Source organism: Pelodiscus sinensis, chromosome 6, assembly GCF_052426305.1.
Source record: "Pelodiscus sinensis isolate ZL-2025 chromosome 6, ASM5242630v1, whole genome shotgun sequence".
Taxonomy (NCBI): domain Eukaryota; kingdom Metazoa; phylum Chordata; order Testudines; family Trionychidae; genus Pelodiscus; species Pelodiscus sinensis.
Genome location: NC_143057.1, coordinates 31,660,709 through 31,678,310, shown reverse-complemented (window position 1 = coordinate 31,678,310; position 17,602 = coordinate 31,660,709). Strand labels below are relative to the sequence as shown.

The 17,602-nt window shown below is 40.4% G+C and overlaps 1 protein-coding gene across 5 annotated transcripts in view; it reads left to right on the top strand.

Annotated features, from left to right (window-relative positions):
- Nucleotides 1–17,602, top strand: part of SMARCA2 (SWI/SNF related BAF chromatin remodeling complex subunit ATPase 2) — a 190,342-nt gene that overhangs the window by 44,082 nt on the left and 128,658 nt on the right. For all 5 annotated transcript variants that reach the window (XM_025188130.3, XM_075931662.2, XM_075931661.2 and 2 more), the window contains 3 exons: nt 2,262–2,369; nt 5,038–5,287; nt 17,195–17,321. In XM_025188130.3, the coding sequence (XP_025043915.2) occupies nt 2,262–2,369; nt 5,038–5,287; nt 17,195–17,321 (485 nt within the window). The remainder of the gene's footprint in view (nt 1–2,261; nt 2,370–5,037; nt 5,288–17,194; nt 17,322–17,602) is intronic.

The following is a 17,602-nucleotide window of genomic DNA, read 5'->3' as shown; positions in this document are numbered from 1 at the left end:
TAGTCTCAGGCCTGATATCCCCAGACTCGGGCAGGCTTCACCACCCAGACCTATGGTCCCTCCACTTGACAGCATGGAAGTTCCATGGTTAACGGCAGAGGAGCTCCAGTGCTCTCAATGAGTCCAAAAAGTCCTTCTGGGTAGCAGAAAACCTTCCACTAGAACTATGTAACTCGCTAAGTGGAAGCAGTTTTGCTGTTGGGCTTCTCAGAAGGGGGTACACCTGAGGTGGGCACCAGTCCCCTTGATCCTGGATTACCTGTTGGACCTTAGGCTCCAGCATCTGTCTTCCTCTTCTGTTAAGGTCAGCCTAGTGGCCATTTCATCCTTCCACCCCGGGGAAGAGGGGAAAACGCTATTTGCCAACCCTATGGTTAACAGTTTCCTAAAAGGAATGGACAGACTCGATCGACATGTCCGGCAACCCGTTCTCCAGTGGGACCTAAACCTGGTACTATCCAAACTTATGGGGCCCTCGTTCGAACTGCTAGCCACATGCTCCCTCCTTCACCTATCATATAAGGTGTCCCCCCTAGTGGCAATCACATCCGCGAGGTGGGTGTCTGAGCTTAGGGTGCTGACATCAGATCCCCCTACACAGTATTTTTCAAGGACAAGGTTCATCTCCTCCCTCACCTCAGCCTTTCTGCCGAAGGTCGTTTCTGCATTCCACACTTCCCAAGATATTTTTCTACCAGTTTTTTACCCGAAACTGCATGCATCGGGGAAAGAGCAAGCTTTACACACATTAGACGTCAGCAGGGCGCTAACCTTTTATTTAGACAGGACCAAACTGTTCTGAAAATCACCACAACTTTTTGTAGCCATCGCGGGATGCACGAGAGGCCAACGTGTATCCACTCAGTGCATTGCCTCATGGACAACTGCCTATATCAGGGAGTGCTACCCTTAGAGCACACTCCACGAGAGCTGTGGCAGCTTTCACCACCATTGCAGTGCAGGTTCCCATCCTGGACATCTGTAGGGTGGCCACATGGTCCTCGGTCCACATGTTTGCCAACTATTATGTGCTGTCCCATCAGGCCAGAGAGGATGCTGCCTTAGGTAGGGCCGTCTTTAACTCCTCCTTGGTTTCAAGATCCGGTCCTCCATCTAGTTAGGTTCTGCTTTGGAGTCACCTATATTGGAATGCACATGAGCAATCACTGGAAGAAGAAAGAACGGTTACTTATCTCGTAACTGTGATTCTTCAAGATGTGTTGCCCATGTCCATTCCAAATCCCCGTCCACCGCCCTTTATCTGGAATATGCCAGTAAGAAGGAACAGTGTGTGTGAGGGGATCAGCAGGGGTATATATGGGCCGATATACCGCCACTCCAGGGGGCTCCCTGCTGGCCCTAAGGGTACTGCTGAGGGAAAAGTCTCCGACGACGTGTGCACGCTGTGCGCACACAAATATATTTGAATGGACATGAGCAACACATCTCAAAGAATCACAGTTACGAGGTAAGTAACGGTTCTTTCAGAAAAAGTGTGTAGTGATGGTCCATCATCAAGACCCTCCCTTCCCGTCCTCATCACCTGAAAAAAAAAAAAAAAGTTATCTGTTTATGCGAATTTGTTCATACTAGCTATATGCCGAGACGTAATGATGCCATGTGAAAAGAAAATTTCAAATTATTGAGAGACAGTTTTAAATATAATTTATGTATTGCTTTAGTGTCTCTTGTAACCAGAGTCTATGAACATTTAATCTGTGTTTTTAAAGTTATTCTCCTCCTGCTGTTTATTACCCACATGAAGAAGTAATCCTCTGTTGTGACATCATAGTGTCTCCTAAATGAGGATTATGATTTTAAGCTGGGAATAAGAAGCAAGAACGGATTTTACACTATGCATATTTTTTAAAGAGTTAAAGATTTCCATGAACTCTGTTGATGAGCTATATTCTTGTTTGCTTTAAGTGCTAGTCACTTAAAATTGATCCCAAACAACTTTTCTTTAGTCAAAATCTGGGAGTTAAAATGATCCTATTTTTCTTGTTAATAACAGTGTTAATAACTCTGCTGGTCACTGTAATTCAATGTACATGGCGTTGTCTTCCAGGTTTTTTTTTTTTTGAGAGACTTGATTTAAATTCGCTTAATTACATTTATTTTTCACACAGCAGAATCCACTTAAATCTGGATTTAATGCCCAAACTGTATTTGCATAAATAGACTTGTATGCCAGAAAGTGAAGTGATTTCTGAATGCAGAGAAATGCTGTGTATTTTAGTAAGTTTCTTTCCTCTGTTAAGTTCTAGGTATTGGGGTGCATTCAATTACTGGTCCCGCAACTGGGCCAGGACCTGCTTCAGGAGTGCCAGGACATGCAGCTGCCATGACCCCGAAATCTTGGACAGAAGGTAGAAGAGAGCACAGCAATAATTTCGTACTACATAGATAAGTTTAAACTGCGTAGGCAGGGCTTGGGGAGTATGGACAGAAAAGGAGGTGTGAGGAGATAAAAAGGCATAAGGAAGACATAGTGTAACCTTTATTTTATCTTGCACGTATATATCAAGGAGTGGTCTACAAATGATCAGACCGTGAATGATTGAGGCAGATGAAATTATTGCTGCAGTTAGGCATCCTGAACATGAAACCTTGCTCTACAATCAGAATGAAATAGATAAGCTGCTTGAGGGACAAGCATAAAACCTAATAAATAGGCAGTTACATTCTGAGCATGCTTAAATGCAGTGAGCCTTTCTGACTTTTTCTGGATGCTATAAATAAAAGTTTTCACATAATGAATAAAACGAGGCTTGATTTTTTTAAAAACAAAATTACACTAAATTTTAAAGTACAAATTGGGTTTCAAGGAATAGAGAACAACATTATGTACTAGATAATTTCTTTTATAGTCTGACCTTCTGGGAAATAATTTAAAAACTGTTGGGTTATTTTTGTTACCTCCCTCTACTGCAGGAAAAGATGCAAGGTGAAAGGACAAATTTAGTATCAGTTCAATAGTAAATGCTCCTTTGGAACATTTTTGTTCAAAGATTATTTTTTTTAATACAATCACTTACATGGTGCAGATTTCTCCTATTAAGAAGGTCCTTATTTTGTCAGTGCTTAAAGAGAATTAAATCTTGGAGGAAATGGGGACTAAATGATGGTTTGCTATCTCTAAAAGAAATGTCGTTGGATGACACTTATTGCTGTTTTAAAAAAGCCATGAAATACTACTTTCTAATCAGGTGTAGCATTATGCTCCACTGAGTACTCCAACAAACTGGTACCATATAACCTTGGATAGGATGATGAAGATAAAAATAATTTTATTTTTAATATTAGTAAAATCAGGAATGTTTCTATCAAGGGCTCCCTAAGAAACTTTGATTGGTGTACAGAAATATTAGATGGAAGTTTTTGTGTTGATAATCTTTCTATTTCTTTTAAAATTTGTATTTTTTGAACGAAAACCACCTTAATATGTATTTTTACAATAGCTTTTTTTTTTTTTTTTTTTTTTTTTTTTTTGAGGGCATGGGGAAAGATATGCCTATGTACAATATTTGTTGTGGATTTTTATTTGGAGTTTTGTCTTTTTGAAGTCTATGCTGGCCTGCCTTAGTTTTATGACATCACTAAGAGATCCTGAAAATTGAGAAAACAGTGTTTTGAAGTCCTGAAATATCAGGCTTGACATGATGCCAAACCTACATTTCAAAAACTTATGTCCATGATTTTTTTGCCCAGAGTGAAGACGTTTAAGTGGCAGCTGATGAGCTCTGAAGATGAGCCATCTTCTCCAAATGGATTTCAGATCCTGGGTCTGAAGTAAACTGATTCTGAGACTGTGGACAGATTCTGAAATTGTATTTCATCAATTGAATTATTATATACTAACCTCCTTCAAAAACAGTGACAGCTTTGTCGTTGCAGTTATCTATAGTTCCCAGTGTCTCTATCATCTACATGAAATCAGTAACTGCTTGTCCATGTACAGAAGGCCACAAGCAGCAGCACTTTCCTACCTTATCTCTGTTGGATGCTACTTTTGTGTTAAGTGACGCATTTAATTTTCGAAATAAGGAGAGTGAGAAATTTTAGAAGAAAAATCAAGCACCCAATACTTGAAATACTTATTTACTTATATTACTATATTAGTCTGGTTTTTTTAAAGTGTAATTTTAAAAGTACATTTAAAATATTTAAAAGTATATAAAAGTGGACATTTTAATAAAATAAATACTGCCAACTTTTTTTCCGTAAGAGCTGCGGAAAGGATCTTGCTCATGGCCTGGCCAAATTCCACTCCTGGGCGTATTTTCATATTGGAATTGGAGATAGTGCCCATGTAAGAGAGCAGAGTTTGGCCCTCTGCCTAGATCTACCCAGTGCTAGAAATATTTTGCTGATACAAATTCTATGTTTTAAAAAATCTAAATGAAAATATAGCTCTAATAATTGTCACTTGCAGTTACTATTTTTGGGTTACTCTCTGTAATTTCTACTATCATATAGTTTTCCTCTATGGGAATTGAAGCCTATCTCAGGGTACGTCTACACTACTGTTTTTCTGTAATAACGGCCGTTATTCTGAAAAAACAGTACTGGTGTCCACAGTGCAATTGCGTTATTTCATCTTTGTCTAAATAACTGGTGGCTTTTTTCTGACAATGGTAAACCTCATTCCACAAAGAATAAGCCCTTTTCCGAAAAACCTTTTTTGAAAAAGGGTGTGTGTAGACACTCTACTGCTGCTGTGTTGAAGTAGCTCCTCGCCAGGCCATTCCAGTTATTCCTCACCAGTGCCTCCTGGGGCTCTAAGTCGAGATAGCGCGTCCACATTAGGGGAGCTTGCCTCGGACTAATGTTCACGCTTCCCTGTAGTATGGATGCTCTATTTCAAAATAAGCTTTTCTGGAAGATATCTTCCAGAAAAACTTATTCTGAAAGAAGCTTGCAGTAGTCTGTTCTTTTGTTAACTTTGAAAGTTTGTCTCAGGTGCCTACCTGCAGGGTTTTTTGTTCAAAATCAAGCTGCTCTGTTTATCACATGGCCATATTACTTATTTTGCAGGTCAAGGACCAGATATGAATGTTGCCACTACACCACAAAAGCTTGCTGTACCACCTCCTAGTGGAAGGCCTTCACCTGCCCCCCCTGCTGCCCAGCCTTCTGCAGCCATGCCTGGTCCTTCTGTACCACAGCCAACTCCGGGGCAGCCATCACCTATTGTCCAGCTGCAGCAAAAACAGAACCGTATTAGCCCCATACAGAAACCACAAGGATTGGATCCTGTTGAAATACTCCAGGAGCGTGAATACAGGTAAGCAGGGTATTTATGAGACTTAAACCACAGGTTCTGTGTTGTATTTCTGGACGCCAGCTGGTCTCTGTTGCAATTATAGCTCATAATGTTCATAATTAAAATAATTCTTTTGAGAGGGGCCATAGTGAAAAGTAATATAGGGACATCAAATTAAAGAGTGATTCTAAAGTTTATTTTAAATATAAACATGTACTCAAGTGCTTTGCTGGATCAGAATGGAGAGGACTGAGGTTATGAAACTAAAATCCTTAGAATCAACATAGAAGCTATTTTTGCTAAGATTGTCAGTTACAAAAAGTGTTCAGAACTAGGGATATAAAATTTCGATTAATTAGCTAATCAAATAGTCAGTGCAATTTACGTCGGCTATTAGATTTATCGATATGGGCGCCTCCGCCTTTGAAGTGTAGCAACAGCCCCAGGGCTGTTGCCGCTCTTCAAAGGCGAAAGTGCTGTGGGGAGCATGGGGCCAGCAGGGGACTCAAGCAGTCCCCTGCTGGCCCTGTGCTCCTGAGGTGTTTCCAAGAATCAGCACCACATGGAGCCTGGGATCAGCTGAGGAGTACCCAGCTGACCCCGGGCTCCATGCAACACTGCCACTTTGAAATGCTGCAGGGAGCCCGGTGTCAGGCTCCATGCAGCATTTCAATGCAGCAGCGCTGCATAGAGCCCGGGTCAGCAAGGAGTCCCAGCAGGCCCCGAGCTCCACATGGCACTGCTGTTTTGAAGCACTTGCACCGCTTTCCCCCTCTCCCTGCCGCTGCCTCTGTGATAGAGGCAACAAGATAAGGAGGGGGGTGGGGGGAGGGGAGAGTCAACTAGTTGACTAGTCGTTCACATCCCTATTCAGAATTATTAACAAACAAAAAAAAGACAGCTGGAATTCTGCAGTGGTGGAGGGGAGAGTCTTAAATGCCAAGGACTCAAGTATATCTTCCAATAAGTGGGCATCAGGTCCAAGCGATTTCACTAGAAAGGAACAAAGTATGACAGGTGAAATGTTAAAATAAAAATTAGTAGGGCCAGTATGGAAGTCAAAGGAAAAAAATAGCCAAATAAAAAACAGGAATTTTGTCCAGTGGAACATGGGTTGGCTGATCTGCCAGGGAGTAAAGGGAACACACAAACAAGTCAAAATAAAAATGGAAAAAAAAAAAAAAGAACAAAAAATGAGGTCCTCGTGTCCTTACTTAGGCATATAAAAGTATCCTGACAAAAAAGTGCTGAGTACCCAATACTAGCTGTTATAATAGCATATCACTTTCATATGCTATTATAATAATACTTAATTATTATTATTTACTTATTTGTGTTACTGTAGCAGCTATGAACCCCAGTCATGGACCAGAACCCAGTTATACTAGGTGGTATCCACATATGTAATAAAAATTGTCCTCTGCTCCTAGAGCTTATACATTCAGACTAGAGACGACAGGTGCAGATAGACTGACAAACGGGCATACCAGGAAATGGTGTGAAAGTATTGATCAGTGCAATAGGGCAGGTTTCTTCAGGGCCTACTTAGGGTTAAGGAAAAACATCACTTTAGGGAAGATGGTCATACAGGTGCCCTTTTCAGAGGAGTTGCACCCTCTTTTTAAACCTCTCTTATTGGTCACTGTCAGTGACAGGCTACAGACTAGATATTCCATTTGTCTGGTCTAGAATGGCAATGCCTATGTTCCAGTTACTGAAAAGGTAAAGGCTAAGCAAATAGAAGCAAAAGGCAAGCTCATCTCCTGGAAGGCAGGTTCTAATGACATTGTTCCAGGAATATACTCAAGCTTTACAGATGTCTGAGGGAGGATGATTGAGATTACCTTTTAGAGAATATGAAATGTTTAGCGGCAGTGGGCTAGGAAGGGGGACTAGTGAGTGGATGAGGTACCCAAAACGAAATGATCTGGATCTATTGCTCTGTTTAGAAGAGACCATTATAGTGTGGGAAACTTAATTTTATCCAGAGTCATAACACCTCGTTTGTGATGACGCTCCAGGGATTTGCTTTGTCCCAAGCTTTGTTTTCTGAGAGAAACGTTGATCAAATAGCCCGTTTTTGGTTAGCAAGACTACGTGATTACAGTACCCAGAGCAAAACTAGAAAATAGTGCAGAGATGGGGAAGGTCTTACCTGGGAATATCTTACAAAGGACAGTATCATTCATTCTTGCTTGATTCTGCATCATTGCATTTTAACTGCCTTGAAGGCTGTTTAGAGGTACTTGAGTATGCTGTATATATGCTTGTAAGACAGAACTGCCCTGTCAGCTAAGAGTTATGATGCTGCTCAAAGATCTACTTAATATCTGTAGTACTTTGCATAATTTGACATACTTTTTGCTTAGTATTACAAGTATCTTGCTAATGATTAAGAACAGACCCTAAAGGCATACTCTGTACTGCTTTTGAAACTATTTTTTCAAGCCATGATCCAGCAAAACAGTCAAACTTTTGCTTAAATTAATTCAGCAATTAGGTGTTTTGCTGTATTGAGTCCATAGTCACTAGCATAGTTTTTACCTTAACTTGGAACGGCCTTACCTGTTTCATTGTGTAAGGTTATTGTAGTGTAACAGCATTTTCAGAAAACATAGATGTTACACAAAGGCTAATACATTTTAACTTTTGTACATATGGAAGGGGATATAACTATGATGTGAGCTAGAAATCCTATGAGCCAGTGCCACACATGCTTGCATATACCAGAGATGGTGCCCCTGAGCCTTGATCTGTTAACTGCTTCTTCCAAGAGCAGGGATGTATTCAAATAGGGATCTACAGGAGAACACATAGCTATTCTTTTCACTGAGTTAGGTTATGTCTACACTACAAAGAAAAGTCAGAAAAAGATTCGTAAATTGTGGTTCACGATTTGCGTATCTTTTCCCACTTTTCTTCTGCAAGGGGGCTTTTCTGACATTTGATGGGTCTACACGGGGCCAAAGGTCGGAAAAAACCCTCTTTCAGAATATCCCTTCTTCCTCGTAGAATGAGGTTTACAGGGATGCCGAAAAAATGTGTCTGCTTTTTTGTTCCTTGGATGCAGCAGAGCTTTTCTAGGATACCATCCCGGAAAAGCTCTACAGTATAGACATAGCCTTAATTTAGAATTAGAATGTGTATCTCTTATCAGTGCATCAATCAATCGTCTCTACTTAGAGTCGTGCATAGTGTTCTTTGGGTTCAAACCATGCCTCTTTGTGCTGCATAGTCAGGACCCCAGAAGGACCTCAGAGGCATTGTGATTTGTGAAATCCCTAGTGTGAATGGGAAGACATGAAGCTGGCACAAATTAGGAAGGGTGTGTGTGTATTCTCCCCTATTTACTGCCTTTGGGGAGGCTCCTGGTTTTAGCTCCACACAGTTGTTTAATTACAGTCTTATTCCTTGCATGCTGAACTCTGTGCAAGGGGTAGAGTGTGTGTTAGGAACCTTGAAAAACTATGTAGACTATGAAAAACTTAAAAAATATCGTCTATAGCATCTTAAAGACTAACAAAACATGTAGATGGTATCATGAGCTTTCGTGGGCACAACCCACTTCTTCAGGTGCATCTTATCTATTGTTAGGCTGCCTAGTTTGAAATACCCTCACTTTGTGATCTTCTGCACAAGCTGCTGCAAAGATGTTTTTGTAGGTATTCGGAGAAAGCTTGAGGGTACGCTGCTTTGAATAAGGAAAGATTGGAAAGCAAAGGGTTTGTTTGTTTGTTTTGTTTGTTTGTTTTGTTTTTTGGCAGACTGGCTGAGTTGTGGGGTTTTTTTGTTTTTGTTTTTTTTAATGCTGCTGGGGTTTTTATTTTGTTGTATTAATTACATCTGAGGATGCCTACTACTTTCTATAGGGCATTTAATTATTTAAGTAAACACAAAATAAAAGATGGGCACCTTAATGGCAACTTAAGAACTTAACTAATACTTAAGTATTAGGTCCAACTTTTTTCTACTGGTAATTTTGATCTAGTTAAAGTGCACATGTCTTTTTGCACAATGGGAGCAGGACTTGACAGCTGCAGTTAAGGTAATATATGATTCTGAAATGGTCATGTATTTAGTTTGGTATTTTTGTGGAAGTTGGAGCAAAACTAATTTATCCATTTTTTTTTTTGGTTGTAAGAGAATGAAAAAATATGTCTTGCCACGTCTTTAATAGTTCTGTACTCCAAACATTAAGTGTCAAAATTTAAAATTGTCGTATATCCCTACTTGTAGAAAAATATTTGAATATTTCAGTAGATATGTGCCTTGGGTGTAATCAAGTTAGAAGCTTTGAAAATGGCCTACTGTGTATGTGCAGTAGCCTCAGGTACAGATGGGATCTGCTGGCTTAGGTTGTGGAGTGTAGTAATAAGGAGTGCCATACTGTACAAGCATGCATGGCTAATATAACTGCCTCATGAAAAGTGACTTGAAAATTTGTGTGGGCAGTGCACCTCAGCACACGTGCACTCTGTAAGAAGTCGATGGAATGGTTTTGTAGACCTCCAAACTTGCACAGGATGGGATTTCTGTTGCTGCACACATCTTTTTCCTGATGTGAGTGCTTAATGGTTCAGCCAATAGTTAATATAAACTTTTTATGGATGTTATAAAGATGAAACATTCCTGTAATATTTTCTGTTACATTGAAGAAATTTCTTTCATTCGCTCAGTGACTGGAATTCCTCTGTCTTGGACTTATTTTAGAATAGAAAGTTATACAATTGATCTGACAGTTCATCAGAGTAGGCACTTAAAGGTGTAGCATCACGTTCTTCTCCATTAGCCATTTCTTAAATGGCCCACTACAGGTGGAGGAGCAGTAATAGATTCATTAACATATTCTTGAGATTGAAGAAGCCTTGAACCTGACGACATATAAATGGGAAACTTTCTACTTTTAATAGATTTCCCCTGCCTCCCCCCTCCACCCCTGCCAAGAACCACATTTTCACATTAAAAGGTTTTGGCTTAAATCAACAACAACAACAAATTAAGAGTTAATGTTGCCACTGAATTCACTTGGTTGTGCCTAGCAGCTATTGCAGCCTATGTTGCTGTGAAATTAGGAGGTATAATTGTTGTTAATCCCTATGTGATTAATGGTAGATTAAAATAAACTTGGATATTTAAGATATCCATCACTATAAAAAGTTTAAATTACTACTATGTGTTGAACTGTGCAATTTGCTGTGCTACTTGAAAAATGGCCAAAGTAGTAAATTCATGACATGCTTTTATAAAACTCCATTTTAATACTTTCTTGGAAATAAAGTGCTGCTTTAATCTTAATGAATATGTCCTAAAACTAATAATGTGTTGTGTAATTTAATGTTATTCCACTAGGTGGAATGACTCTCCTACGTATCAGCATTAATTAAAAAAATTTACACTTTACAGCATTTTAAATTTATGATCACTGCAAACCATGTGAAATTGATTCCTTTTATTATCTGAAAAGGGTTTCCCTTTTATAAAGCTTTCTTGCTTGCTGCCTGGCATCCATTTCATACGCTTGCAGTGCTCTGTCATAATTTCTGCAGTTACCCACAATCAGTGAAGGAGCGGTAAATATCACCTGCTTTGCAAGGTGATCTTCAGTTTGAAATTCAATAGCTGTGTTTTGTGTGGCTAAAGATAAAATGATGAACTGCAAAGATTAATTAAATATATCCTATAATAGGGTTAGTGACATAGACATCAACTTTGGGTGTTCCGGGGGCTGGAGCACCCATGGGGGAAAAGTTAGCAGGTGCTCAGCACCCAAGATGGCTAGGCAACCCCTTCCACTCAGCTCATCTCACCTGTTAGCGGCCCTGATGATCAACTTAACTCCTCTCCCTCCCTCTGAGTGCCTCCTGTCTACTGCAAAGAGCTGTTTCCTGGCATTCAGGATACTCTGAGAGGGAGGTGTGCAGTGTGTTTGGGGGGAGGAGGTGGAGAAGATGCAGGGCATGGGTGGGACATTGGGGAAAAGGGTGTGGTGGGAGCGGAGCAGGTATGGAGCTGGGGGAAAGGTGGGGCACAGGCTTGGGAGAAAGTGTAGGGTAGGGGTTGAGGCAGAGCTGGGGGTCAAGCATGCCCTAACTTTGGGGTGGGCAATAATTTTCACAGGTGGGCGGGCCACTCAATTAATTTTGGTACGTGGCGGGTCATGGGATGAAAGGAGCAGGGTTGAGGACTAGCCTTCCCCCCAGAGTTGGCTTTGAAGTAAAAATGCAGCAAAGGGCTCGCAAATTCTGGCCCAGCTGCTACCACATTCCCTGGCAGCCGCCTAGGACTACTGCAGCTATTTAACGGGCTCATAGCTCTGAACCCTGCTGGGGTAGCGCCATGACTGCGAGCCCTTTAAATTGCAAAGCAATTCTGGGCAGCTCCCATGAAGCCTTGTAGTAGCGGGGCTGGGAGCTGCAAGCCCTTTAAATAGCAACAATTAAAAAGGCTCTGGGCTCCAGCCCCTGCTGGGGTAGTGCCATGACCAGGAGCTGTGGGCCATTTAAATAGGATCCTGCTGCCTGAGCCACCGCCTGGAAATTCAGTGGCATGGGCAGCAGGATATAAACAGAAAACAGCCAGATGCAGTCTGCGGGCTGGATCAAAATGTTAGGCAGGTCAGATCCAGCCCCTGGGCCACATCTTGCCCATCCCTGCTCTAATGGGAAAGTAGGTGCCTGTGGTTAATAAGTCCTTCACACTCTTGAAAAATGCTGTTTTCTACTTGACCTTCTATTCTGACTGAATGACTTAGAAGCCTTTAGCATTGTTGCTCAAAGAGAGAAACAGTCTAACATATTTTATCAACTTGAAAGATTAGAAGATGAGCATGATCCAGAAAAATCTAAGTGTAATTTAAAAATCATACATTCTTTAAGTGAAAACTGGTTATCTATAAAAAGATAATATTGCTATAGATAGAAAAATATTTTCCAGCAAACTGCTACATTTTAAGCTGTTTGGCTGCTGTTTCTTATTCCTTGTAAAATACATACTCTTTAAAAGTTTTAGCACTGTTGATAAATTAGAGACATTTAAATTATTTGAAAGTTGTTTGGAAAACCCCACTGAAAACCAGATACTTTTTCTAATTATGTAATCGGTCTTTATCAGCTTGCAAATACCTTCTTTTTCTTTCTTTTTTTCTTTTTCTCTTCACTACTACGTGTTGGGAAAAGCCCTGGCTTTCATTGTGAACAGTTCAGTGAAAATCTTTTAAACATTAAGCGGACAACATTAGAATATTCAAAGACTGGGATAGACGATGATGAAAATATTATAACATTAATTTATATAAAGGCACACCGTATCTGCTGTAAGTTTAGACTGTTCAGTTCTTAACCCATTTGTCTATACAGAACATATTACAATAGGAGCAGGCTCAGAGAACAGCAAAGAAAATGATCAGCACATGTCCAAACACCTCTTTTACATGTGGGGTGCAGCTAACAAGTACCTGGGGGCTGATCCTGCAGCTTCAAACTAAGCAGGAGTTTTTCCATTGACTTCAGGAAACATAGGATCAAGTCTTTAGCCCTCATCGATACAAACAACACTGATCAAATGCCTTACTAAGTCGAAGAAGTCATTTGGGGAGATGTCACTGCACCTATAGCAAAAGCCATATCGACTTCAAAGAATAGGATTTTGCTTTAACTGTTTCATAGATGATTGCCTCAACAGAAAGATTCCAGCTATTTTAGAACTGAGAGATTGAGGAAAAACCATAGCTGTGGTCTGGGCTCATCAGTATGTGGACAAGCACCATGCACCTGTATACATCTCAGAACTCTAGGCCTGGTCTGCTCTAGGAAATTAAGTCAATATTGGTTGGGGAAAATCCACACTTCTAGGCAATGCATTTAAACCAGGGATATCCAAACTCTGACCTGCAGCCTGTGTCAGGCTGGTCAGATAGTTTACTTTAGGTCATGATTCCTGCTGGGGAGCAGGATCAGGATCTTGCCCTGCACTGGCGCTTCAGTCTGGGAACAGGGTTGTAGGCTTACCCCATTCCATGTGTACGATGGGAACTATGGCTAACTGGAGCAGCAGGGGTGGCCTTGGTAGATGGGGTAGAGCACCGAGCCACCTGGTTGCACCTCTGCATAGGAGCTGGAGGTGTGATGTGCTACTGCTTCCGGGAGCTGCTTAAAGTAAACCCCACCCTGACTCCTGCCCTGATCCCCTCTGAACCTTTCTAGCCCAATCCAGAGCACTTTCCTGCACCCCAAATCCCTCATCCCTAGTCTCGTCTCCAGCCAGAGCTCTCACCCTTCCTGCATTCCAACCTCCAATTTTGTGAGCATTCATGTCCCACCATACCATTTTCATATTGAGATGTGACCTTTAGGCCAAAAAGTTTGCCCACCTCTGAATGAAGCTAACTTAAGCCCTGGAGTAGACAGCGCTAGGTCGGTGAGAGAATCCTCCCATTGACCAACTTATTGCCTCTTGGGGAGGTGGCTTGCCTATCTGTCAGCATAGTCCCTGAAGTGTGACAGTCAGCATTTTAAACATAGACAAGCCCTAAGTCTCTTTATGCATCTATCGGCTGCTATTCTATATGGATGTGCAGTAGCTAAATCTTCATTTTTAAGGGCAGGAGATAGGAAAGCCACTAGGTTTGTCCAGTTGTTTTGCAGCTGTAACAGCAGTGAAATTCCCTCGCAGTCACTAAATCCAGTTATAGAAAATGTGGATTTCTGTAGTGTCCTATAGCTACTTGAAAGAACAAAATCTACCGGTGTTATTTTCTGAACAAATAACTCTCCTATAGGAATCATAAACTTCTCCGCTGGACCTGAACAAATATCTGTTGCCGTTAATGGAAGTCTTTCTTGCCAGAATAGTAACACCTCTTGATTTACTGTTCAATCTGTATGAAAAACCTGCTGACCTAATTCTGCTTCAATTTTCTGTGCTCTTGAGAACACTAAATGAGTCTCCTGAAGTTATGCAGTATTACAGCCTTTTTTTTGTTTCAGGAAGTTTCAAATCATGTTTCTGTATATCAGATTACCTACTGTATTCTGTTGAATATTGAGAAAAAATAGTATGTAGAGGAGCAATGCTTAAAATACAGATAAAAAGCACAAAAATCCTCACCTCTGAGTGTGATCATTTTGGTATCTGGAAATTCTTATGTACTCCAGCCTCTTCTGAGGGGTTGACCCAAATATATCCATGTGTAATATGATTCCTAATTTTCTCTGCAACATCCAGCTTTTCCACCATTGCTGCACTAACTGGAAACTTCTTTAAGGAATGTACCTGTAGTGATGATTTGCGCAGCTTTTTCCTAGGGCCAATTTAATTTCACATGCCCTCAGTCAGCATTTGTATGATTCTAAACCATTTCTGAGAGGTCAGTATGCAGGCTGTCCTGTGGAGAGAAGATAACCCCAGTCCTCTTTCACTGTAGATGCTTGGGGCCAGGTGAGAAGCACCTTTCCCAAGGTTTGTATGCCCCCTGTGCTCCTCATCCAGAATGAGGAATACAGCAAACTGTGTATTTCCCCCTTACTTCCTGAGGAATGGGAACAGACAGCCATGATCCTGTATCGGGGAGGGGGAGGCTAGGGCTCCCACTACCCTCCCTGAAGGACACCTGAGGTGTGAGAAGCTTGGGGCCGGGCAGTCCCAGACCAGGGGGAGGGTGGAAGGTTTGAGGTGTTCCTAGCTCTTACTAATGTTTAGGAGGAGTTCTTGAACAAATGTACAAACAGACATACAAGTTCTCTCTCAAATATAGAATAGACATATAAATAGTGTTTTATAGTACTAAAAATGAGATTGTCCAAGCCAGCTATTATGTGATATTCTCTCTCTCTCTCTCTCTCTCTCTCGCTCTAAAAAAAGTGAGAGCAGATTTATTTTGACTTTTTTAAAAAGATATTAGCAATGTTTGTGTTGAATACACATCATCAGGATATTTTTTCCTTAAAAAGCCTTAATAAAAAAATGTGTATTTTTGTTTGTTTTGAAATGCTTAAGTTTCATGGAAACTGAGGCCTGCAGAAAATTAACCTGTCAATATTCCAGTCCTGATGCCATTAGAGTGTCTGGTAAAACTTGCACTGACTTGGGTGACATCAGAATCAGAGCTAGTTCTTTGCCTTTTTATATCAGTGTGCCTGTAAAGTATGATGCATCAAGCTGATTGCACCTCTTATTGCAGATTGTGGTCCAAAGTATTTAATGACTGGATCACTTAGAATTTATTCATAAATTCTTACTTGGTATTGACTATAATCCATTTTTATCCAGTTATAAGAATTCCATGGTTGAAATTACACTGAAGTTAGACAGAATTGCATTTACAATTGCTCTGAGTATTCCTAGCCTCCATTTGTCAGAAGATGGGAATGGGCAACAAGTGATGGATTACTAGATGGTTACCTGTTCTGTCCATTCCCTCCAAAGCACCTGGTATTAGCCCCTGTCGGAAGACAAGATAGTGGGCTGGATGGACCTTTGGTCTGCTCCTCCAGTGTGGTCATTCTTATGTATCATTTTGGAGCAGGGGTGATGTGGAATAGGACTGAGTGGTGTGTGTGTGGCTTTAAAAAGCCTAAGTTACAATTGTCTTTTTAGGTGTAAGGAGTTCACTAGTTTGTGACATAGCTAATATCTTTAACATTTTGCTTTGTTAGTAAATTCATTTATCAGCTTTCAAACTGCTCTGTTAATGCTGTTGTCAATTTCTTTCTTGTGTTGTGCTGTGCAGGAGAGAAGATGAGTGACAGTATAGGTTTGGCTGTGAGTCTGTTATCCTTTTATTAGGAGGGAGTAGGATCAGACTTTTCATTTGTATAATGAAATTTCCAGCAGTATGTATGTCACATGTAGCATTAGTAGACTAAATAAATACTCCATGGTTTTGTAAAAAATCGGTAGAGAAATTTTCTTCTCTGGCTTCTGTTGTTGATTTGATTGAATTTTATTGCAGATTGTGGCCCAAAATGTTTTAACGACTGGCCCACTTAGAATTCATTCAGAAATTCTTACTGCTTATTGGTTATAATCCATTTTTATCTATTTGTGAAAATTCCGTGGTTAAAATGACTGACGTTAGACAGCATTATATTGCAAAAGGGCCAGAAAAGCCAAAAGAAGCGTTAAACCACACATACATAAAGTGATTAAAAATAGCACCGGGGGAGGGGGAATCCATGTTTGCTTGTCATTGACTGCCTGATCAAATATGCTGAGTTATAAGTAAAACAAAACATACCATTTTACAAAGATTATATAACTACTAGCAGAATTTAGAATTTGAAAGTGAAGCTGTGTTCTTTCTGGGTTGTACACCATGGTTGGTCTTTAAAGAATTTGTAACTGGAAATTAATTACTCATGCTGTGGAGACTGTGTGAGCCAGAATAGAATCCAGCTTGCACTCCAATGGCAACAGTTTGCTTAAACAATAAAAAAGTGGCAACTTAAACTTTGCCAGTAGCATAGGCACATAGGATTTTGATTACTAACAAGAAACAGTTCTGTTAAATAAGAATGTTCCGTTATTACACAAACTTTATTCTGACTGCAGTCACACTTTAAAGAGACCTAAAATAATACCCAATCATTTTATAACTTTTTTTTCTTAGTGCTTAACAAACGTCTCTGTCAACACAAAATGCTTGAAAGCATGAGCAGAATAAATTTTCAGAGGTGCTGTTCCTATACAACTAGTAGCTAAAATTAAGGGGAGGAGGGAAGAGACTCTTCGTTGTTTGGTATCAAGGGTATTCCTGCAGAGTAAATGTAAGCCTGATTTCCTTTCCATTCCTAGAAGTGCATGTTAATTCAGAATAGATGAGTAGTATAAATTGATTGTCTGTCTGAGATCTATTGCTGATGTTGCCATATAATATTGATAACTACTGACGGATCTCTCCTGATATCTTTCCCACATCCTTTCTCACCTTAGACTTCAGGCTCGAATTGCTCACAGAATCCAGGAACTGGAGAATTTACCTGGCTCTTTGCCTCCTGATCTGCGAACCAAAGCTACAGTTGAGCTAAAGGCACTTAGGTTACTGAATTTTCAGCGTCAGGTAATGCCTTTTGCTGAAGGGAAGTTTTTGTAGTAATCACAAGCAAAAGTGATCTTCTGCACAGTAGACGTTTACAGAAGACTGAGTTGAAAGAGAAATGTCAGTATTTGAGCAAATGTAACTGAAGAATGCTATTCATAGACACATTAAACTTATGTGATCAGTACCTTCTATTTCCTTTATTATTGAAGATGCATGTGTTCTCTCTCTCTCCCCCCTCCCCCTCTGCCCCATTTAATCCTGCAGTGTAATCCTTATAATCCCAGATTTATGGTCTAGTC